This window comes from Temnothorax nylanderi, unplaced genomic scaffold, assembly GCF_030848795.1.
Source record: "Temnothorax nylanderi isolate EJ_2023f unplaced genomic scaffold, tnyl_v1.0 TNYL_tig0016_pilon, whole genome shotgun sequence".
Taxonomy (NCBI): domain Eukaryota; kingdom Metazoa; phylum Arthropoda; class Insecta; order Hymenoptera; family Formicidae; genus Temnothorax; species Temnothorax nylanderi.
The window spans coordinates 1,792,056-1,817,718 of record NW_027249078.1 but is presented as its reverse complement, the minus strand read 5'-3'; the positions used below and the strand labels follow the sequence as shown (position 1 = coordinate 1,817,718).

The window sequence follows — 25,663 nt, the reverse complement described above, 5'->3', positions numbered from 1 at the left end:
TGTATTCCTGCTAACTTGAACCAATGAAAAGAGGTCTAGTAGGAGATTGCCAGAACTCTGTCTTGCTCTGTTTAGTGTCTTCTAGGGCCAGAGGCTCTATCTCTGTCTACCTCACTTATTACGAGGGAGGATACGTCCGATACGAGTAATTTTTAATATTTATGAAAAGCGTGATATGTGCTAATACTCGGTGAGAGGTGGTGAGAGGTGAGAGGTGAGAGGTGAGACGGCGAGAGTGGCGATGACGAGACGCGTCGGTGTTGATGTCGGTGTCGTAGATAGAAGGTGACGTATGGCCAATTGTTAATTAACCGCGTTAACCGAGTTCCCTGCAAGGAAATTCTGGAGATGCCGGCGAGGCGGAGCCGATATCGATATTCCGATGTCCGCCTACCTACGTACGTACGTATGTATGTTACGTAGGTACATACATACATACATACATATTTAGATTCGGTTTTATTCTTCAACTTTTCTTTTTCTTTTTTACAACGCCGACTCATTGCGAGTGTGGGGTGTAGGTGTAGGGTCACCCGGATCATCCTGCCGTCTGCCGTGATCGTGAAGCCTCGAAGCCTGTGCCCTGTGCCTAATGTGTGACATTTACGACGATACAACTTACGAAATCGTGATTTTCACGAAGATAACGTTATTATCACGATCGGCATACCTTACTGACTTACTTGCGGCTCTCGTGAGTTTAAGATCTCTTGATGGACCCGCCAAAATTTATCTGACACCTTTCTCGCATAGATAAGTATTCCTATATATTGCGGAATTAATTACATAGCCATCTCCACACAGTCCGCATTTTCTTTTATATACTCACATTTTTTCGACAGTCTAGGATGATCTAGGTCTAGGCCGTCTAGGGCGTCCGCAATGTCCGCATTCCGCTTCAAGTTGAACAAACAGTTACATTTCTTAATTTAAACGGAATCCCATTTACAATTTACTGCGTGTAACGCAGAAAAATATTTTAAGAATCAGAAATACACAATATAAAATTATACACATATCAAAAATACCTATAAATACGTAATATGCAAAAAAAATATATATAGGTATATGCATGTATATATGTGTATATATAAATACAAGACAAAATATATATATTAATTAAGATACACACATAAATGCACGACATGCGAAGTTACAAATACAAACTTGTCCTGAGACCTGGCACGAATTATACATAGATTGTCTCAAGTGAGTTCAAGACCTTTATATCTTCTAAAGCTTTGCTAATATAATTCCTAGTATTTTCAATCGCATATATATATATATATATATATATATATATAATATAAAATCGATAATTGACTCATCGCTCTCGGACTCGTCATAGAAAAAGTTGCGTGATTCAGTCAATTCGTATTCATTCTGTTTGACGTAATAGTGTTGGTGTATGTATGTGGATTATAATGTCATAATAATTTTCGTTTTTTTTATTATTGAGATCATTATTGAGAATTATTACATATATCGAGATCATTATCTAGCATTCTAGCACATTCGCGATACAAGGTAGCACGATGTACGTGTATCGTTACCGAGAAGTCTCGGTTCGTAAAATATATATGATGCAAGCGAGATGCAATGCTTTCAGGAAGCAGCCTATGAGAGTACGCCGGATGCGCTAAAAAACAGTATATAATCGGATGGGACGGATGACGGCCTGTGCGTTTGATGTGATACTCGTCACCGAACGATGGAACGACTTTTCCTTAACGATATGTCGATGTTGGGAATAAAATCTTCACGTTGTGATTAATGAAAAAAGAAAGTGTTTCTCCGATGTAGTGCATTCGCCTCCAAGCATTCGCAATGATAACAAGTGCCCGCGCATCGGTGTTAGTTGTAAGTGAGACTTATTTAAATCATCATCCATCATCATTATTATTATTATGACCTCAAGCTTCAGTTTCGGTACTTGAACCATTAAAAGAACCATCGCGTTCAATTATTTTTAAGTTTAATATTGTTTTTATTCCTGCTTTTTTTAATTTTTAGCGAAGATTTTCGTTCGCCAGATGAATGACCGTTACCGCGAACACCCCAAAACGCATTCAACTCACTCAAGATGCGTGAATAATGTGCGCGCGCGTTTATCTCGTCCGCGGTCGCGGGCGAGAGTGCTGGGAATAAAATTGGTGAGGCATCTCAGATGGACCGAGAGGAATCAATGTGATGTGCTGACCGGCATAGGATATCGAAGGACAGCGACGATCCGCGCACCAAAATGGTAGGGGGGTACTGGCCAGATCCGGAGGATGGTATAAGAGAAGAAGGGATACGAAACCAACGCCAGTTATATTGACTTTCTTTTAAGCGACACGCGCGTTACACACTCCGCGGGAGGATACACATTAAGTAAGTACACGCATTCGGTTTATTTGTCGAGCACGAGGGTATGCGAGTAACTCGCGCCTCATCGTACTTATCGCGCCGCCGTAAAGCTGTTTTGTAGGCTGCAAAGTCATTGCGAGGTACTCCAGGTACTCCAAGTACCCAAGTACCGAAACCGGTAAACGTTTCGACAAGCTCGACACCGGATGCTGTAGACATCGAAAAACACTTTCTTGGTACACCTGCGTGTCAACTGTCGCGTTTTAATTGTCCGCGAGTGAAGCAGAGATCGTTCGTAGTAGCCAAGTTTGTCGAGATTATACCGACCTGCGCTGCGCTCCAATATCTTCAACTTGCAGCAGATATTTCTTCAGCGACGTTTGTTTAATTTTAATCAATTTGTGCAGAGATCCTAAATTCTGCTTTTATAAAGAATGGGAAGAATAATGTTAATTTTTTTCATTGCATTATTAGTGCAGAACTGCCGAATAGTCATCTCGTTTGTTTCTTTGTGTCAAAGTTTCCGATATTAGACAAACAAAACTTACTTTCTTGAGTAACTAAAAGTGGTTCCTCAATTAATTCCAGGTCAAGTTTAGTTTAGCGGAAATCTTATTTTAATCTTTCTATTTCGCTGGAGGGTAATTATCCAATAAACCAATGTTGAAAGGTATAGAAAGACCGCTGATTGTAACGCGCGTAGCACGTAGCAGACCATTGATAAGTATTTGCACACTCTCTGCAAATATTAAGTTAACTTAATTTAATTTCATTTTTTTATGTATTGAAACGGATACGTTGATGAATTTTTTTAATATTTTCACGCAATACAGAATTACGATCGCTGGCGACGAAAGTCGTGTGTCCGCCGTTAGGTATCGGTCTGCTCCAAAATTACCGGAATGTCGGAATGTAGGACGTTAGAGATTTAAGTTAAGTGCCGCTTTTCCTTTCTCCAGTCGCCTGTGCGACGTTTTCGAAAGACGGAAGACGAGAGTCCCTTCGAGATAAATTACAATTAAATACGGCCCACATTTTGCCGGCGACTCTCCAATTAATCAATAATATTTTCTCGACCGCAACGTGCAACAACAGTGTACTCTCGGCAGCGAAGAAAATAAGGCGTGCGCCAAGATTAATGCGTTTCATCAATAAAAATTAATGGCCGCCATGAGGGAGCGCGTATGTGAGCGGCGTGTCTAAAAATACCCCAAGAAAACGAGTTCCGCTCCTTCCGCGTGCACGCGAAATTCGATAAGTATTGAGGAAGAGTTGCGACCTCCCTTGGGCATTCTAATTTTAGTAGATTAATAAAAACGGACAATTTTACGGCCCTTGCCTGGACGCGTCCTGGAGCCGCCGGAAGGCTCTTTGATATTGTGAAGGCTAGTCGACTAGAATGACCTGAGATTAGATGATACGGCGCGGCGGGCGCGTTTATTGAACGAATTACGATAAATTTTCAAATCGCTGTTTACAGCGGAGGAAATTGTCTATTTGCTTTTTGTCTGCTTCTTTCGTAGCACGAATAATTAATTTAACGCGGACGCAAAAAGCGCGCGTTAGATTTGTGAAACAAAATATAAGAAAGAGTCTCGTGGCACAAAACCCATTTCAAGGGTCTGACCGCCCTCTGCGCGCTTTCGTCCGTCAAAATTGTTTCAAAATGCTAATGCTAATCTCTCAAATATGTAGACGACTATGTCCGCCGTAGGTCCTCCTCGTAATTTATAAAAGTTATAATATGTCGAGAAGAATACATTTGTAGTCTGAGAAGAATGCGATTGTGAGATAACGGTCAATAAGATTCTCCTTTGGAGCCTTGAATCGGCTCCCGAGTCCCAAAAACTTGAATCATCCGTGCCAGGTTTTTTGCACCGTACCATCATCTTCACTGTAATTGACCATTTTTTTAACGCGTGTCTGTAGGTTGATTGTTCGGGCACAAGTGGGATTAGGTAATTCCGAACGGGCCTGATGGAATCGATTTCGAAGTGTTCCCCTCGAGTGTGAATATTCAGACGAATATACGTCGCTCTCGTCGACAAATAACGAAAAATCGTTCCGATAACTAAAATATTCACGACGGTCATATACTTTGGAAAGTGTTATTTGTCTCATTTTATGTACGCTCTCGAAGAACCGCCTTCTCTCCTCAAGAATGCGTAAAACGCGTGTATAACATTTCGTAAAATCTGACTGGAAATATCAGGACAGGCATCATACGTCATACGTCATATGATCTTCAGTCCCAAATTCGTTCGAGTTCATCGAGCGTGCCTGAGAAAAGAAGAACAACATGGTTGGAATCCATGATTATTTTTAGTGGGTCCGCCAGTCGCGTGAAGAGCACGAGCGGATGACGATAAATGTAAACTGTAAATGTAGATTAGGCAAGTTTTGCATAGAGATCGAGTTTGGATCGAAGACAGTTTGGAAATCTGATTAAATTGGCCACAATCTTTTTACTTTTCCAATGCCGTATTTATAATTTGAGCCTTAAGATTCTCGCCAAGGAAGTTTCGACTCCTTTAAATTTCACAAGGAACACGTGTCTTCGTGACGTAAAATTGTTCACCGAATATCCTGTACAGATAAAAAACGTGACGTCGCGTCACGATAGCCGTCGACTTTCGACCCGTTAAACGATAGCAATAATGATTCACGAATTACGTCAGATCCCACACGGCAATTTGGCGGGATAAAAAGAGGATATCGGGTAAAAATAATCTCTCGGGTAATCTCGGGATAAGATCGTAAGAAGAGCCCAGGCAACCTTGCGTAGGCAATTAAGTTACAATGTGGAAGTAACCTTTGCAAAATTATGTGGCAATTTTAATTGGACTTAATTAAATATAGGTACTATGAACACGTCGCGACGTAATTATGCGATTTAAAATCGCTTCCAAGTTATTTTTGGGCGAACAGCTGCAAATGAAGAAGCAATCTATGTTCTTTTGCCGAAGATTTCACAACATTAATTCGTAATTCGTAATTCTTACAGCATCGAACAGAGAGTGCTAATTCTCTTGTACTCACAATTTATTACTAATTGTTTTCGTATAATTAATATTGATCTTCATGCAAAACTGCACTGCTTCGTGTCGCATATATCTATATAAGTCTTTTTTATTCATACGGTATATTGAACACAGATAGACAAAATAAAATATGTAATTCAAGAAGATATACAAATTTAATTAAAGCAATATATTTTTTTGTTTTTCAATTAGGAATGCAGATTTCATTTAAATTACAATAGTTTTTCGCGTCATGAAAATTTGATCGTTAATATTACTTTCTCATTACGCGGGATTTATACATCAGCTGTTTACATCAGGATTTGGAGAGCATTACGCAGAAAGGTGGATTTCGGATTTCCACTTAGCGGAAAGGTATTCTGCCGAGAATTATTTGCCAATTTGCAAATTGTTAATAATAATTCTCCAATATGACGCAACGTGTCGCCCGTATTTAATTTAATTCCTTGTCCTCGTAAATTCATCGGTAATGCATAACAGATATACGATCGTTTCATAACGATCGAGTCGCTTCGCTTCAACGGTACGTCGCTATTTCAACGGGATGGTGCGCGTTCTCTTTTTACCAAAAATTCAACCCGCAGCTCTTCTTCATTACCTTTCTGACGTCGCGATCGAAGATACCGATGCGCGTAGGTGGCCCGTTATGGTAATGCGAAATAAATGTTGTGTATTGTATATATCGTAAAACTTCTTGCATTCCTTAGCGCGGACGTGTCGCGCAGCTATGATACACGCTCTTTTTCCACGTACGGGGAAAGGCCGGTTCACGGGTTACGTGTTTGGCCGTTATTTCAATGTTTTGCAATCCGAACGGGCGTTACCGGAAACTATCTGAAAGAGGGAATCGTCAAAAGTCGAGGCTGAGAGATCGGAGAACGTCCAGATGATGGACACGACCTTGCTCCCTCACTTGTCTCTCTTCACGAATTAATATCCTGTGTCGTTGTTCGAAGGAGGCCGGCTTCTCAAGGCCTCCCGATGTAATTTCCTACTTGAGGCGCCTCGAGGGTAATTAATCGTACATTATCCCTCGTGGGAAACTGACACGAAAATAAGCCTCGACCCCTCGACTGGCGGTGGGGGCAGGGCCATGAGCGAAACCCCCACGTCTTGGCCCACGTTGCTGACCCTTTCCGTGCGATTCGCGCAATTAGTCAGCTATTACCATGCGCATCTCGCAATTAGTCAATTTCAAGGCGCCATATTCTTAAACGTTTTTATCGGTGCGATCAGCCATGCATGTTCGGAAAAGATCTAATTTAATAGTCGCAAATATAATTAGTCTCTTAGCAATCTTAATGCATTTTATATGTATCCCCTGTTTTAATTATCCGCCGCGAAGATGTAGTCCTATTTATTCTTATCTTATTCATCAATGCCATACAAATCACCCGACAAATTACGAAATCCGATACATTAGGATTAATAAAACTATGATTGAACAAAACCAAAGAGGGTATTTAATAATATTTAATAGTATCATTAGCTAGATACGTTACTCGATAGATGTATAATTTATATTTATATATATATATGTATAAACTGAATTATCAGATGCAATTTAAATTCTCTTTGAAAAAGAGTCTTGTCTTTTTGCAAATTTGTATAGCAGTGGTAAGGAAGTACCCAGGTGTTTTGACCCCGGTAGGGTCATGTCATTAATGAAATATTAAATGTTAAATATGCGAAATATTAAATCTCGCGCGTATCAAACAGCATCTGTGGTCCGAAAGGGGTCAATGGCGACTTGATTTCGTAGTTTTTCGAATTAGTAAACGTAATTACCGATTTCTCTTGCAAGATGAAAACATTCTCATATAATATTCGCACGGACATTTTACGACGCACGGGTCGCTCTGCTACGAATCTACGCATCACCTTTGCCCGTTGGAGGATTCCCATCTTGCTCGGGATGGCGCAACGCGCCTTGGGACTGTGAATAGAATCCATGTCACGGGGATACGCAGAAGGTTAATGCGTGGAAATACGAGTTATGGCGAAAACCGACGAGAATATTCATATTCAAATATCACCAAGATGACAAGTCTAAGGCCCGATCAGTTACAGTTTCAAGCGAAGAGAAGAACGCCTGGAAACACCAATTTTTTCCGGTTCTATCCGCGCGTTAAAAATCCGTGGAGAAATGCGAAGAGATGGAATAACTAATCGATCTATTATCGCGATTCAGAACAGGATTCTGTTACATCATCATCTTTGCACGCGAGAAGATATTGGTAACGCGTGAAAGTGTCGGGTAAAAATGAGACTGACGCTGGCCGATTTCTTTGGAGTCAGTTCACTCTACTCGCTAACCCGCTTACGGAGCAGTAGCCGTGGTCATTTAAAATCGGCAGACTTTACACACACACACACACACACACACACACACACACACACACACACGGATCTGAGATCTGTCGCTTTACTTGCCCTCTCGCTCAGTTAATTAAGAAAAAAATGTAACGCTTGTTCCCGCTAAATGACACTCGTATTGTCGGTATATCCAACCGTTGTTCTATACAACAATTGATTAGAAGCTAAGTTCGATCGCGAGCGGTCAAATGTAAATTATCGTAGCATATAATTGTCAGAACAGCCTCGTTGCTGTTATATCTGTCAGTATCGAGAATCATAAATGGAATTAAGCGATGAGGTAGATTGTCGGGGTGTCCCAAAAGATGCGCGAAAGCAACGTGACATCGCGTCGCGTCGCGTCGCGTCGCGCCGCCGAAGAATCCAGACCTTTGAACTCTCCGACTTGTTTATGTAATCTTGACGAGCTTTGGCGCGGCGCCGAGGCATCATCGGACAGTGTCACGGATGCGTTCGATATTTCGTAAGCCCGGTATATTCCTGGGGATCGCGCCGACGCCACGCGGAGATATAATTGAGCCGGACCCGGAGAGAGACGGGCACGCACACGCGGGGACCAATCGACAGGGACGCGGCCATCCTTGATTGCTTTCTCGTTTTACATTTCGCGGGTGGACCGGGCCTGACGGGATTGGCCCGCCATCGAATCGTGGAATGCAAATAACCGGCGAAAGTTAACTTAATTATGAGGTCGATCGGTTTAATCGAGTGAAAACCTAGAGGAGACTCGACGACGATTCGATCAAGGCACGCCCACCCTCGCTTCGTCTTTGCATTACGCCGGGTCGATGTTCCTCTTTTTGAAGATAAATCAAGAGCTTTATTTATTTTTTATACCAAGTATAGACCGAGTGATGTAATTTACCGAATTTAGGAGAGAATTCTATCAATAAATTTATATATTGAAATATTTTTATTACTCTCGCGATGAAGAATCTTCAACTATCATGGAATTATTTCGTAATATTTTTTCCATCGAGGATACCAATTTTATATAAATAACGTTTCTACATGCGGACTGGTTTCCCTTTTTCTCTCATAATTCATTTTCTTTTAGGACTTCATGATTTTTGCCGGCGAATAATTCCATAGATATTAAGATCTCAATGTTGAAATACGGTTCTTATTTAGGCCCCCCCTTCAACGCTCATGGCTAAAAGGAGGAACATCTTTTATACGGTCGGCCGCAACGACACGCGGGAACAATATCTCGATCCTGATAATCGCCGACGCGCAAGCAAAGACGGATTTCATAATTCACGCGTGGATGACATCAGAGAGACGCCTTATTATTTAGCGACCTTGCTCCTTTCCAGCGGACCGAAACAGCCGCGAGGGTCCCACACGCTCTCGTACGCCGCGCCAGCCGTTCGGCCATGACAGGAACTTTCCCAAAAGTAAAATGCATACTGGGCGAGAGTAATAGGAGGTCAAATTCTCCGGCGTGAGAGGAGAACGTCCGAGTTTCCGGGAAGTGATGCCCGCCCGATTTTTAATTTCTCTCCCGCGGGTTCCGTGACGTCGCCTTTCGACGTGCGGAAGGATCGTTATTGTAAAATGTATTACGTAACGATCGTAAGCAAATTTTTTTTTTTTTTACCAAAGACCGTGATAAAGATAATTATGGAATGGTGATTTTACACCCGAATATATGATTATATTCTAGTATACATCTAGCATAGTATATATCTAGTATAATAATCTAGCTAGGTATATAAGAACTATGAATTGATCAGAATTAAGGCTGATATGTATCTTCACCTTGATTTTTTTAATGATAATCTCGGTGTAAAATTGCCGATTTTATAATATCAAACAAGGAGATTTGAGATTTACGTCGGTTGCTGCTGGCGCAATACGATAGAGTGGGAATATAAAGAACTGCAATTAGACATTTAGACATTTTCTGCACAAAAAAAGTGAAGAAAAGAATGCGGTATTTTATCTTATGTGCTTTGCATTTTCAATTGCGCGTATCATATCATCTTGGCTGTCGCCGAATTTCACCTACAGGAGGTCGCGATACGAGATCGAGGGATAACGTCGTTACTGAACAGAGCTATCGCGCTATCAGACAAGCGTTTTGGAAAGTTAGATCGATGAATGCCACAGGATCGCTTCTTTTTTTCTTTCTTTTTTTTTGCGAGGTGCATGTACGGCCTGGAATTCAAACGACCCAGAAACATTATATGTCCGCATAGTACTATAGACGAGTAACCGGACAGGGAAACCGAACGATACTCGCGACCGATCTTTTTTTCTTCGGCGTACCATTAATCCAAAGTATTCGCTCTGACGCAACGAGGGGCAGACTATAGCTTCATTAGACGCCTATTTGTTAATCGCTACGAGAAAAGAAGAGATATCCCTTTATTCGAATTTGATTGATGAGGCGCTAGTCAAAATATCAGGCGCATCGCGCTGAAATTTCACCCAATAGATCGAAAGGCTCGACTGAGAAAGCTCATATATACATATATATATACTTTTTTTTTCGAAGTTATCTTCGTATTTTCGAAGTTATCTTCTGATCGAGAGAGCTTTTATTTAAAATTAGTGAAACTCAAATAGCGACATAAAACGATTATACCATTTACGAGAACACGTTAAAGTCTACTCTCTTGGCTCGTTTTCCTATGAGTATAAATATAATATATACTTAAAAGAATAATTATAAATGCCACAGTGTAGAAACAGGGAGAATTCAAAGATTAATAGAACTTTAGATCTGCAGCTTTAGCTATTGAACGTTAAATGCAGCAATACGCGCAACAATTGGGAAATCTTGCTAATATACTAGACGTTGAAAAATTAAGGACATAAAATTCTAATTAAACTGGCAATTAAAACTGGAGGCAACTTTTTATGGAGTAATTACTTACAATTATAGAGGTCAGTAGACTACTCCTTTTTTTTATCACACGTATAGAATTATTTGAATATGTGTGCATTTTATTACCTGGAATAAGTTACTCTCTTTCTGAAGCTGAAGTAATGCTGTAAATGTTCGTAAGAAAATAACCAAATCAATATCCGACTGTTAATTATGTGGCTGTATTAATTATGTATATGTATAGCAAGATGCCGGGTATCGGTGAAAGTACTTATTGATTGACAAATCGAAAGTAAGTTTCTACTTGGCAGCTATTCGGTCGGCGCGGTTGGTGTTATTAATGAGGACGTGAATATTTAAGTATTTACGCTGTATGCATATTACACCCACATTACAAAAACGCTCGATGAAATGCGTCAAAATCAGCGGATTATTTATGCGCTTTCGTGTGCCGTAACAGAAAGGAAAGAGGGAGAGAGTGAGAAAGAGAGTAGGAGGAGGGGTAGGGGAAGAAGAGAGGAAAAAGAAAAAAGAATTTTCAAATGGTTTCCGTGCTAAACGAGGAGATATGTATACGTACGAGAGAGCTCGTACCCGGATCTTAATTTCAATTCGAATCCATACACGAATCATTAGGACGCCCGCGCCGGACGGTCGCCGGATTACGCACGAAATTCGACAAGTCTGATTTGTGCGATACTCGGACTCGGGTAATATGTGTAATTCAATGAAAGAGAAAGTAGTAGCACTAATGTATACGTGAAAGTGCGCGATACGAGGATACATTTGCAAAATAATATTTGACGGTCCGTCCCTACCGGTGTCCACCGATGGAGCTTATCATGGAAATCGAACGCCCCGGGAATTTTCGGTGTTTCGGCTATACCTCGCACTTTCTCCCGATCAGGACGCGGCGCCGTTAATCCTTCGCGATCGGCGTTATTATTTTTATCGCCGCCTTAACAACCGGGAAGCGGTACCTTAGGCTCGAAAGTGGAAAGCAAAGATTCCTGTTGCGAGACGTCGCGAAAGCCTGGAAGAAAAAAATTACAACACCTGGATTATTCGAGTTTTCTTTAATAGCGAAAAATGTTGCAAATAATAAAATCTATTAAACATTTATGAAATGGACCGGAAGACGTATAAAGATATTTCGTCCACATTATGTGTAAAGTTTTAATAGAGGTCCTTTCTATATAATATTCGAATTGTTAGAAAGTATATTAATCTTATTCTATTTTTTTTATTACTTACAATAATAGAAGATTGTTTCAAACTTATTATTAAGACAATCAATACTAAACCATTTAATTTCTTGATAAATATTAGATATATCTAAAAATGAATCTCTTTCTATTCCACACTCGCCATGTAACACTACGGTTTATTCTATAGTGGGAGTTGAAAAACTCATTTGTCTAATAGAAAGTGAAAAGGAGTAGAAAGCGATTCAAACATTTTTAAAATTAATTACTGATATCAATGACTAGAGGAATTTGATTTCACCCAAGTGATTCTCTCCCAATTCCGTTTCCCACGAAAAGGCATTTTTTACGGCATTGTAACTCTGGAAGTTATCTCGAAGGAAACACACAACACACACACACACACACATCGCATAAACTTAACATATTTGACGAGCGTGTCGTATTGAATTTTTTACGGTATAATGTTAGGCACGGACAGCGTGTAATTTGAGCGCGAGTCACTCTCACGCAAACCGTTGACGCGCTGAATTGCAAAGCAAATCCTTAGATCATCGGAAACGTACGGGACTGGGGGAAATCCCTAATGAGTTCATCGCGTCGTCTCTTTCGTGGATTCTAAATTCCACGGCGACTTTTTTTGCGACGAGATGCACGCGAGAATGACTCATAAAATTTTATCGCGACAGATAGATGTGTTCGCACAATCCGGTAACACACGTCACATGCATATCAATCAACCTTTGTCGACATCTCTAAACATTATACGTTTATTTTACGTGTAACTTGTCAGTGACAGTAACGTTATCTTCCACGATTGAAGCATTGGGTCTAATCGCAAATTCGAGATCCTTTTCTCTTCGTCTCTTCCTTTAATTAGAATTAACGTTGAAATTGATGAGAAAGAAAGAGAATCTTAGGTTTGGATTAAGATTCTCGCAAGTTTTTAGAAGAAGTATATTATACTATTGTCGTATCATAGAAGAGATTTGAGATTTCGATTGTTCGGTTAGTTAAATAGAATTAATGAAGAAAATTTGACATTTATTAACTAGGATTGGGTTTTCACATTGCCATATAACAGGCATTTCGTTTGTCGACTATGACCCTGACCTGACCTAATCCAGGAGGATGACATCATTGATAGGAGGATGTGTTAGCACCTACACGCGACAGGCATGTAAATCATGGTCGATATTCCGTACGATACACTGTTTGGGCATACCGCGCGCATAATTTTCATATAAATAAGCAAATAACAAAAAGATCGCGTGAAGATCCTTGAACGCGATTATTTCATCGTTAGAAAATACCAGGCGATACTGAAAGGCGAGTATGAAAGTGTTTCTCTATTCATACGCCTCGCCATTGATATCATCTGTCCATCCCACGTGCTTACGCAATATTAGAAATAACATACAAGGTGGTATCGAAAATCATATCTCGCCATTCAGCTACAGATTTCGTGACGAACCGAATATCATTTGTGAATAATCATCTCGAGATATTTGCATATACGACATACGCGTTTATACGATATATGAATATCGTTCGTGACTGTCTGCACGTATGCGAGATACTGATTGTGAGGTAGCATCGGCGCGACATTTAGATTACTTATTATTATTATTATTATTATTGTTATTATTATTGTTATTATTAGAATTATGTAGTTTGTTGGTTCGCAAAACGCAGATCTTGCGGCTCGGTCATTAACTTCCAACTGGAGAAACGGAGTTCTCATTAAAAACCTGAAATATTAAGCGGATAGGAAGCCGTGACATTTAAATTATTTCTCGCGTAAGAGCTCAAGCCCCAGATCTTCTTTCGGTGGTATTGATCATTATAAATGTGCAAATATGCGCAAAAAGAAAAAGGAAAAGAAAACTATGCGCACTTGCAATACTTAATCTTTCCCCGCGTAAATTTATATCTCACCGGTGTCGCCGAAGATCACGGATATGCCATGAATGAATTACTCCTACGAGAAGCCTTGTTCCCACTTGTTTATCGTCTGTAGAAGCATGCAACTTCTATAGCCACGATCCCCCGACGCGATCTTCCGCTAGATGGTATCCTGGTGCCGTTTCGTTCCGTTCCTCACATTCAGGTCAGTGGTTGCTAAAACGGGCTAAAGCGGCAGTGTAATAAAATTTTAATATAATACCTTCGCGCACTATCATTCTTCTCGGTCTTAAAATAATTCACCGCGCCGCTTGCGTGTCGAGAAAAGCAAAAAAAGCGCAAAGCATTATTGCAAAAGTTTGCACAACTTTTACATCTCGTTTATATGTGATATGCGAGAAGAACCAGTCGCGGCCACCGCCGCGAGAAGTGTTTAAAAATCTTTCCTTTTTTTCTTCTTTTTCTTTTTTTCTTCGTAGACGTCGTGCGAGACATATACCTGATGTTAATGGAATCTCCGTTTATATTTATACGGGCGAAATTATATTATATTATACAAAACCCGAGATTATTGGTCAATGTTGTTTTTCTTTGCTCTCTTCCAGATTTCCACGATGAGGCAACCGCTAGAAATGCTACTAATTATAGTAGCGTTAGCTACGCACACACGTGGACTCCCCTATGGAGAATTACCACCTCAATTGCAGACACGTGAGTATAGAATGCAGACAGGGAATTCGATGTATATTTTATCTTTTTTTCCGATCTACCGAAAGTGTATAAAAATAGATTTCGTATTGTTTCGTAATTATTAATTACCAATTTTCTATGAGAAATATCAAGTCCGAGAAACTATCTCGTTTTTTTTCTATATTACTAATTGTAAGTTCTTTGTTCCGTAATCAAGTGTATAAAAATTGATGAAAGAAAATACAAAGTAATTTCTCAAACAAGTCGGCGATTGTCTTCAATTAAGCCGCATTTCAGAAGACAAGCTTGTCTGGTACGGTGACGATCGTCTTTCCCAAGCTCAAAACAACGTCTACCCTACCTACAAAGAGAACATTGTCCCGGAACAAATTGGTCAAGCGCAATTTGATTGGGATCAGTCGCAGCAAAGTAAGACGTTACTTCGCTTATTTAATAAGAAAAACAGTTCGTTATACCGTCATACCGCGATTGTTGCAGATACGTTTGAAGGATACGAAACGCGTGCTCCGTCAGAATCACAGAAGCAACTTAATCCCGACTACGCATATCAGCCTGATCAAACGCTGCAGCCTTACCCTAGCGCCGTGGACGGCTTCACTATCAGTTGCAACGGTAAAAATAAAGTTTGCGTGACTAAAAGTCTGTGTATCGATGGGTACGTGCATCCCTTGAAGCAAGGCTTTATTCGACCAGGACAGGTGAGACGGTCTTTTTTCATTATTTCTTGTCGCTACTAACGATGTCATCCCGCATTCGTATTTTAGTATTAATCGAGCTTAACATTTCGCAATTCAGACTTAATAATCTTCTAATATTTGTACGCAGGTGCAAGAGTGCAAGCTCAGCCATGAAGTATGTTGTACCGTGCGATACGATTTGGATAATTCACCGTATGATAACGATCAAATTAATACGGTGCTGAAGGATAATCAGTACCCGGAACCCACTCTAGAAAACGATGAGAAGTACTTTCCTTACGGGGAAAATAATCAGGCGGACGTAACCGAACTGAAACCTCCGTTAGGAAACGACGCTGAACTGCAATCACCATCGGACAATGGTTATGAGATCGAGTCCGCTAATCAGCCTCGCGACGATACAAAGCCGGCCGAAGAGTTGCCAATCGATTACAATCAGATACCTGCCGGTACGAATCAACAAGAGCAGTATCAAACAGGTATGCGACGACACATTGACTTCTTCTTCAATATCTCTTCATTTTCCACGATCTTTTTTATTAGGACCTCTATTAAAATATATAAATAATTTGGAGAAAATTGTTTTGTTACGTTCCTACATGGAATATACGTATTAATATGAATTAGCATTGCAGGCGATACTAGTGCTAGCGAGCCAGTCTTCTCTCCGTTGAAGCCGGCCTCCGCAAACTCTAATCCCGCGGTCTTCCAATTCACGGTTCACATGGGATGTGCGGCCGCCCTGCTCTGCGTAGAAGAGCAGTACTGCACGTTAGAGGGAATGATTAGCCCGGAACCAGTTGTACTTACCAGTAAACAGCTCCTTCGACGTGTTCCGTTGAGCGTAAGTAGCATAAGAGACACTTGAGCCAGAAGATGTTTTACTTATCGAACGGGAATTATTAGAAGCGCTTGCTTGTTGATATTACAATTACACGCGTTTCAGATCATCCATAGTTTGTAATAATGTTCTGTCAACGATAGAAATGTCCCAATTAGTCAAATAAAGATAAATTGTTTGATTGAAAAAAATAGAACAATTGAATCGCATAATTACGAATTCTTCGTTTCACAGAGCTGCAGGATCTCCAAGACCGGGACGGCCGGTAAGTGTTGCCGCGATCCGAACTACGTGGACCCGTGGCCGACAGGCAATCTCCCGGCCAATTATACCGGCGGCTTCGACGAGCAGGGCTTCCCGACGTTCTTGAACATCGCGAAAGTGCGACCTCCGAAGAAGCCGGTCACGCAACCACCCATCAAGACGATTCCCAAGCCACCGGTCAAGCCGCCCGTTCACGAGCAGCTGCAGCCCACGAACGTCGTGCCCCTGGTACCGGACGATTCTGACGCGATCCCGCAACGCGTGCTACCGATCTCAACCCAAGTTCCGATAGCGCCTCCGGTCAGCACTCCCGTACCGTTCATCGAAAACCCGTACGACCCTATTTCGAGCGATCAAGATTCTCTTCCCATCGTGCCGGGATTGCAATTGCCCAACAACCCGTGTGGAGTGAGAAACTACGTAAGTATCTCAGTAAAATTACTCTTGACTTGGTATCGCGCTTCCGCGGAAGTGATTATGGCTTAGAGGCGTTTGTGAACTATGGTATTTAATGTAATAATAAGAATATCGAGTATCCAATCCATCTGAAAATGCTAAAATTACGAAGGTACGCGCGAAGGAAGCGCTTGATAAAGATTTTGTAATATGCAATTAGAAATTTTATTTGTATCTCTATACATTAAAAGGGACAACGCCCGACCGGCTTCAGAGAGACCGACGCGGCATTCGGAGAGATTCCTTGGCAAGCGATGGTCTTGTGGTCGGAAGAACGTAAGATTTTGTGTTCCGGCGCGTTGATATCGTCAGACATCGTCCTAACAGCTGCCAGTTGCGTAAATAGGTAACTCCGATTTATTAGTATTGTAAGGCTCAATTGTAAACTGAGAAGAACATAAACATATACACATATAGGCTAGACAATTTATTAATTCGCGAAATTTGAGATAAAATTTTATTATTAAGAATTTCTTATCTCTTTAGAGTGTGCGTTGATTTTGATATGTGCGCATTTGATTCTTTGAATGTTTTCTATAAATTTACATATAAAATTATGAATAGAATTTTGCCGTGAAATATAAATCGTATAGAGCGAACTTAGCAGAAAGGCAGAATCGAGAAACATTATATCCTTCAAGAAAACCTTATTTTCTTGCTTGTCAGATGGATGCGTCTGCCCTTCAGATTCAATCTTTCTATTGATTAAGCAATTAAAAGCATTTGAATTCCCTCAGACTCCCACCAAGTGAACTGTCCGTGAAACTCGGGGAATGGAAATTGGGCTACGAACTTGAACACGAGGAGCCGCTGCCGTTCCAGATCATCAATGTACAAACGATCAAGTATCATCCTAGATACGTGGAGGGATCGCCCAGCAACGATACCGCTATGTTGCTCTTGGAACATCCCGCGACATTTAATTTACATATCAACACGCTATGTCTTCCCGACAACTATCAAGTGCAAGAAACTTCACGATGTATCGTGACAGGATGGGGCAAGTCGATATTGCAAGGTAGCGTATCGTGTTTCCAGGTTTTCACCGCTCAAGAAGGAATATTAATTGTGTTTGAAACTATAAAAATGCTTGATAAAGAGATAGGATTGAATAAATATACAAAAACGCAAATGTATGATTTTATAGCTCATTACGCTGGTGCCATCATGCATATGGTTGACGTGGATCTCCTGTCGCGTGACGTCTGTCAAAATCGCGTCTTGGATGCGGACTCCCATATCAATATCGCGCATAATATAATTTGCGGCAAAGCGCACGAAGACAACAACATGTGCCAGGCCGATGTCGGTTCTCCAATGGCTTGTTACGATGGCAATGGAGCCTACCATATCGCTGGGATTTACAGTCAGGACACTGGATGTTTGCCCACAAATCAGGTACAAAACTAATTTCATGGCCATATAAGTTTTGACAATACATCTCATTACGTTAAAATAACTTCGATAATAATGAGATATTTTGCAACTTTGTTTTCAAGAATTACATTAAATTATAATTGTATTGCAGTATTTTATAGCGAGTATACAAAAGACTCGTCATTTCTCAAATAACATTTAGTATACGCTTCGTTTGTGATTCGCTTTATTTAATCCTTGATTTTTATGTTGGCGCGTTAAATATAAGATATATTTATCGATCTTATATGACATTTACGGATTCTTTGGTGCTTGTCTTAGGTGGCGACATTCACACCTATCGACATCGCCTGGCTGAAACAAACTATGCATCCATCCGAGCCTGATATAGACCCGAGCGATGACGGTTACGATTATCGAAAGAGTAACTTACCAGCGGGTAACGAATATTTGCCACCGGTGTAAAGGTAAACGTGTAATGGTATTCATACTGTTATATAGCGTATTTTTTTTAATACTCATGAATGGTAGAACGAGAAAGCGCCGACAGACGCGCTCGCATAATACTCGATAATGCTGCAGAGAATATAATTAGTGGCGTTTAATCGATTTCATGCCAAGTCGCGAGAAAGAATCAGAACAGTCGTCGACGATTGTGAGCATTACAGATAATCATTGCCGATACTAAACGTAAACTAAAATACTTGACGCTCCGCTTTCGAGTATTGTTATTCGGAATTTTCATAATACAGGAAAATGCGATACATATAAGAACAGAAATCATCAGAGCTCAATATCGAGGTCAATTCGGCGCCGAAATAAGAAAACTCCAAGTAATTGTATGAAAAAGAATTTATGAACTCTTAGACTTTATAGACGCAAATGTATTTATTTGCCTGATATAATACAAAAATAATATAAATGTGTCTGTACATTGTACATAATGGGAAACATCGTGTAAACGATGTATGCTTCTACGAGTAAGATTAAGCTACCGGGAAATCTGTCAAAAAATTATATTACGTTTAATAAATAAATAAATTTGTTAGAGAATATCGAAGAGTTTTACACACACACACACACACACACACACACACACACACACACACACACACATCAATAAAAATGTAAATCTCCTCTCTTTATATTCCTCAACAATATCTTTATATATACATATATTTAAGAGAGACGTATAATTATGTTTTTTCTTCAATAAATTCTTTCGCGAAGATATAAATAAATAGAAGGCAAAACGTATAATATATTTATCTATAATTAATACAATTAATTTGTCTTTTTTGAATGCGACAAACTGTTATAATTTCCGTCTTTTATCAACTCCAACATGAAACGCGCAATGAATAACGTTATAGCGACAACAATTGCTACACAAAACAGGAGAAACCCAACCACATCGATGAGAGACAATTGCCACCAAGTCAGATCCATCGCGGGCGATCGCAGAGAATCCTCGCCGTACTTAATAACGTACTCGATCCAATAAGCAGCGGTGTCGATAGCATTCAATGGTCGATCGAGGAATTGTCGGGACAGGTTTCGCGCACTTTCCCTAAAGTAAATGGGTTATAAAAATGCATTCGACAGCTGTCGTTAAAAAGAACAAAATGCAACTGAATAGATACATACAAATTCGAGATAATGATTAAACACAAGCATTATAGCATAAAAATAGCCGGGAGGCGTAAATAGATTACGTGCGTTATCACAAATCGCAAGTATACACAAGTATGCAGGTATATATGTTTTTGTTCGAATAATAATTTACGCTAATATGCAAAATGAGAGATAGAATCTGCCTAGTGCCTACCTGTACAGAGGGTTCCATAAGATCGCGTTTAAGGCTGCGTCCATACTTTTTTCGGTAATCGTGTCAATGTCCAGTCGCAAGGCAATGTTTCTGGCGACATACGCGTCGATGTTCATGAACTGATCGGCGAAAAGTGGTATACCGATCATGGGGACCCCACACGTTATCGCTTCCTGCGTTCCCATGAGCCCGCCGTGAGTGATAAAGGCTCTTATATTAGGATGTTCTACGGTATTACATTCATATTAGACGGTTTTATAATTTTTGCAAATTTTCATTCATTTATTTTAGAAAAGACAATTTGCAATTATTTGCGATTTTAATATTTCGGATCTCTGCTGATAAAATCTTCATAGACAATATATCGCGATAGACAGACATGAAGTAGATAGAATGATACTCACTCAATACTTTAATCTGCGGCAACCAAGGTGACATGTGAATGTTTTCAGGCAAACCGGGCGGCAGTTTTTCCGGATTTGGTATCTTCATTAAAACTCTTATGGGTGCTATTTTACCTAAGCAGGCGTAAAGCACTCTTAGGAATTCGCGTGGAAACGTTTCGATCATCACCATCGAGCCAAAAGTGAAATAGACGAAACCGTCTTTGTTATCGTTCATCCATTTCTCTAAATCCTGCGGGAAAGACGGCGACATATGACAGTGCGAAGATAGATATATTTTCCATTCAAATTATTCTATATTCTTTATTTCCGCTTTTAAGAAAAACGTTATTTGCGAAATATTTTATGATATCGTGAAACGATGAAGAAATATCAAGTCTAATGCAGTTATCATGTCATGGTCAATCGATAACCCAAATAGCACCCATAAGCAAATAATTTATTATTAAATAAGCTGCAATCTATAAAGTAAATCTATATCTTTTACGCAACTGAGAGAAACGCGATTGAGAGAACGATAGTATTTCACGCTGCGAAATTTCAATCTTACCAGATTTTTAAACTTTCTTTTCTCGTTACTAGAGTTCTTTCTACACGCGACACTGCATGCGATAAGCATTAACCTTTGGAGATGCACAAGTTGCAAGAAACATTTTGCATACTGTATGCTGATTTATTTCATATTAAATTATCTATCGTTTTGCAAACAAGCGTCATCATCAGCGCTTATAACTTGAATACTTAAATTATGCTGTAGTGAACGCGAGCTCGCGATTCATTGGGCTACGTGCGCCTACATCGAAAAAGTGAAAACGGCCACGAAAACGGGTCGTAAGTCGTAAGAGCCGACTTACTGGCTGCAACGTTTGGTCCTCGTCCTGGACGTGGAGCCCCCCCACATCCACCGCGGCAGGTGTCTTCGGCTGTATCCCATTTAGCGCGATGTGAGAGTTAATGAGGATCAGCGACAGCTTCCTTTCCAATTCTCGTACGCTCGGCATGTCCGGCCCGAAGTGCTCCCTTATTATCCTGTCTTGCTCTCGTCTCGTAAGATAATTGAAATACCATTTGTCGCAGAACGTGCGCACGCTGTTATACAGACGTTGCCAGAAATTCATGCGGCCGTTGAAACTTAAAACATTGCTCGGCACGAAGGCCAGGCTCTCGGGTTGAGCGATCAGTGGAGGTAGCCATGGATACAGCGACGTAGTGCTGACCCCAATCAAAGGAACTTTCAATATATGGGCGATGATACCGAAACAGTGCGCACCAAAAACCTAAGAAGGTATATATGATGGTAAAATTTCTCGCAACAATTGTTATTTGTTAATATTTATTGATAGATAAAGGCGAATATAAAAGAATGTATGTACATATGTTAATAATGTCAAGACAAAGGATTATAATCACCACTTTGGATCATGGTCACTTAGAATAATTTAGAATAATTTGTACATGTCATGGTATATGAGTCGTCATATGAGTTCATGTTGTGTGTTGCAACATTTCAGAAGGGATTCTTATTAAAATCTTCTCTTACATTAGAAGCATGACTGCGTGATATCTGTTGACCTAATTGTTCGTGTAGTTCATTAGACGATTAGGAGTTCAATGTCGCGCGAAATAAAGTTACTACGAATACTAAAGGCAATTAGTACGAATAACGTCCGATAAAATAAATTGTTGATGTTTAAATTACGCAAAGTTACGTCCTACATATTATTGATAGAGATATTGACAACAAATATTGCAGATCGTACTCGATATACGTGCATGCTCGCGCGCCTAACAAAGTTATTGATTTTGCTAAGCATAGATATTACATATTATTAAACATCTTCTCAAATAATTGAATTTTGAGCAAATCTCCGCACCCTCCGCATCCACCCTCCTCGAGACTGCGATATAATATCTTTCAGAAGATATTAAAAATATATTGAGTTCAGATTCGGCATTTTCAAGACATATACTGTTATTGTAATTACAATTTCGAATAATTAGATAATTTTACTTTATTGATATATAAAAATTTAAAACTGTAACTACATCAATTAGTGCTTTTATTGGTTAGCTATTTTGGCCTGATAAAAAATTATAAGAAAATTATATTTCTTAATTAAGATTAAGCAAAGCAAAGATTTAAAAAGCGAATTTGAGTAAGTATCTTTGCCTTTCAATCTTATATTCAATGTAATAAAAATTATAAATTTTATTAATCTTATATGTTCCAACTCTTATTATAATTACTCTTTATCAAAATATTACTCCATCTCAAAATGTAGTGTGAAAATTAACTGAAAAAATAATAATGGTTGGTAGAATCTTGTTAAAGCCATACCTATAGTCATCATCATAAAAAAATGATTTATTTTAAATATAGTTATAGATTATTAATTTGAAGAGAATCTGGCTTTTTCATCATATACCTCTATAAGCACCGCATCGTAAGGTGGAGTCTTTGGCCGCGCCAGCTCTTTTATCGCTGGATGTCCTAAATCTTCGCAAAGTTCATTTCCTGCCAACGTCGCAACAATATACGTCGGATTTGCACCGAGCAATTGCTGCATGAATTCAAACGTCATATTGTTTACCAGAGGGGCAGGCATTGGCAACGTCACGATATCGGTGTAATTCGGATAAGGCTTTTTCAACGGAAACTTGCTGACCACGTCGATCTGATGGCCCTTCCTAGCCAGGCCCTTCATCAGTTGCTCGAACATAACAAAATGACTCTTGCCTTGAAAGGGAAACAGTCCGAGCAAACGATATCCATGGCAAACCGCCAGGCAGAATAACCAAGAGAAAATCACTGGTAGCACTCGCATTTTTACCTGTTTGTTTTGTTATATGAATTTTAGTCTAAAGCACCTACGAAAAATAAATTAATTATGAGGTAACGATAAATTTCAAGTTATATTAAAATTCTATTATTTTCGTGTACCTAATTTCTTCTAGTTTTTATATATTTAGCATTTTTAAATATTTTAGATTAATGCAAATTTATAATTAGTTTTTTGTAATTAGTATTTAGATCTATTAATATTTAAATTTTGAGTTAAGTCTTTTGATTGGTTGATTTAATAAGTTATTAAATAAAGGCGTCTGCAAGCTAAACAGATCACACAACTCCGATTATTATATGATATTGCTGGCTGTATGTTGCTGCGTACGATGATAGACTGACAATTTTAGGTACGTATTATCGTTTAAGTCATATGTGTAACACATAGTGGGTAGTGGGGATAGAAAACGATTGCATGTATCTAAAGACACATAACGCTACCGATTTGTTTGAATTCATACAAAATTCATATACGTGCCATGCCATAAAATAATTTCAGTCATTCTGAATAATCAGTCGTATCTTAGGTAATCCGCCGGTAAGATAACATTTAATTGTCATTTGCAATTGTCATTTTGTCATCAAGCGAGTGACAAGCAAAAATACTGATGATATGTTTCCTCTGTGACGTTTCTTTTCATAAACTTAAAGCGCTAATTTAAGGACACAAAGTCACCTGTGATCTGTGATGTTGGCAAAGTCAAGAACTCACAACTAAATGAATGACAGTTCAAGTAATAAGCGGACCAACTGATAATTCCTCTCTCTCTTTCTTTTTAACAGTTTTCATCTTACCTAATCTCGTGGCAATTGCGATAGAAAGGAAGGAGCTGTGATTTCTGCTACATTCCTCGGACAGGAGCAAGAAAAAAATATCTAAGTGATTTATATGCGTGTATCTCATGAAAACGAAAAATCAATAATAGCGAGATGTAACGTGAGATCACATCGCTGGACCATATCATAAACAATTTAAATTATTGCGACTCTTAATAGCTTCCGCTATTTGCCCAAATCACTTATACAAACAATAATGCGATAAGAATGGAAAAATACTAGTTTGCTTCTCTCCGCGCAGAAAATTAACATGTATGTATATGATTTATACATGCAGTTTTGTTTTTAAATAATTACCTCATTTTTTATGCTATCGCATTGTATAAATTAGCATGTTACATTGTATTTAATTAAGAATATTTTCACATAATTATATAATTATTATATTCAACGATAATAATCTCTATAGTTGTAGTAAGAAATTTATAGAAAGACACGTGGAAAGCGTCGTCTACAATGGCAGCAGGAATAGTGAATTAAGATTATAAGACGTCAGAGTAAGCTGGTTTTCCGGTGTAATAGGGCAAAGAGTAAGGCCGTAAGCGAAATGGTTGAGTAGACCGTAGGAAATGGGATTCAATCATTTCGCTTATGGCCTTACTCTACACCCTATTATACTGGAAAACCAACTTACTCAGACGTCTTAATTACTCCTGCTGCTATTGTATACGACGCTTTAGAGATTTCAACAGTATTACATGTATCGTTATATAAGTTAATGATTCGACAGAAACCGCCCCAAAAAGTCTATAACATGACACGCGAGATAAATTAGAGTTAAACGAGTTCTCGGTTCTCGCGTGACGACCTCAAGTCCCTGAAGAGATCTCTAGTACTTATTTAGATTAAAAACAAAGTAGCGTTTAGTTATTTCTTCTTTTCTGATTTTAGCTAGCACCTTTTGTTTTTGTAATACGATTATGTAATGTATATTCTATACACACAAAGCCATTGTAAAGCTGTATTATCTAATAATGTAATAGAGTGAAATGTAACGTTGGATTATACAATCTATCAGCAACGCATCATATACGGATAAAAAAATATATATATATATAGTAGCGCGACGCAACACTAATTATAAAAGTATATAGTTTTTTTCTAAGGGCGAAACACTTTTACTATTTAACGAGATGTTTAAATAACATCGTCCTGATTATTAAGTCAGCAAACGAGTTTCAACGTTTTGCGATAATTTATAATTTATTCAAAACATGTTAATACATACAACACGATAACATAAAAAGTGGAGTAGTTAATAAAATCACATGTACATATATCTATACATATATAGACTCGCGAATTTTAAATAGAGAGAGAAACTGTCCTCTCGATTAAGTTTTATTTAGACGACGATACGTTTGGCAAACAATGTTGCAGTAATGTACATTAGTCGAAATGTGTTTACTATGAATCATAGACAAGAATTGACTAATTCAAGGAGAAGAAGGCAGAATTTTATAAGATAATAATAACCAATAGAACGACTATATCCTAATGCTAAAAATAGTGTTTTTCTTTTTTCGATAACATCCCTTCAGATAAAAGAAAATCTTTATTGCTTTCTGTGTCGGAATTTTATATATATATCTCAAGAAGTTTAGAATTTTTTTCTCTTTCTTTAAAGTACATAATAAGATAACAAATAAAAACTCGTAAGATAAAAAATTGAATGGAATATTATATTAGGTATTAT

The 25,663-nt window shown here is 39.0% G+C and overlaps 2 protein-coding genes across 12 annotated transcripts; one reads left to right on the top strand and one right to left on the bottom strand.

The window, feature by feature from the left end:
- The first annotated feature begins 106 nt into the window (after positions 1–106).
- Positions 107–25,474, top strand: Scaf (uncharacterized). Of its 11 annotated transcripts, none has more exons than XR_011717375.1 (15): positions 107–1,860; positions 14,315–14,420; positions 14,697–14,828; positions 14,898–15,118; positions 15,246–15,597; positions 15,754–15,962; positions 16,194–16,643; positions 16,871–17,025; positions 17,417–17,697; positions 17,827–18,077; positions 18,378–18,523; positions 21,046–21,276; positions 21,366–21,573; positions 22,883–23,480; positions 23,914–25,474. XR_011717375.1 is itself a non-coding variant. In XM_071698736.1 (12 exons), the coding sequence occupies exons 1-11, from the start codon at positions 1,828–1,830 to the stop codon at positions 18,519–18,521; spliced, it is 2,334 nt and encodes a 777-aa protein (XP_071554837.1). In that variant the 5' UTR covers positions 107–1,827; the 3' UTR covers positions 18,522–18,523; positions 21,366–22,137. The 11 variants fall into 11 exon arrangements, 6 of the variants coding, with proteins under 6 accessions (XP_071554837.1, XP_071554835.1, XP_071554836.1 ...); XR_011717376.1 differs by having other exon boundaries at positions 22,669–23,480; XR_011717377.1 differs by lacking the exon at positions 22,883–23,480.
- LOC139768509 (UDP-glucosyltransferase 2) lies at positions 19,298–23,367 on the bottom strand. The gene is made up of 6 exons (XM_071698744.1): positions 23,230–23,367; positions 22,715–23,119; positions 21,143–21,565; positions 20,289–20,520; positions 19,885–20,110; positions 19,298–19,626 (listed from the first exon to the last, which is right to left on the bottom strand). The coding sequence occupies exons 2-6, from the start codon at positions 23,111–23,113 to the stop codon at positions 19,341–19,343; spliced, it is 1,566 nt and encodes a 521-aa protein (XP_071554845.1). The 5' UTR covers positions 23,114–23,119; positions 23,230–23,367; the 3' UTR covers positions 19,298–19,340.
- Positions 25,475–25,663: the final 189 nt, after the last annotated feature.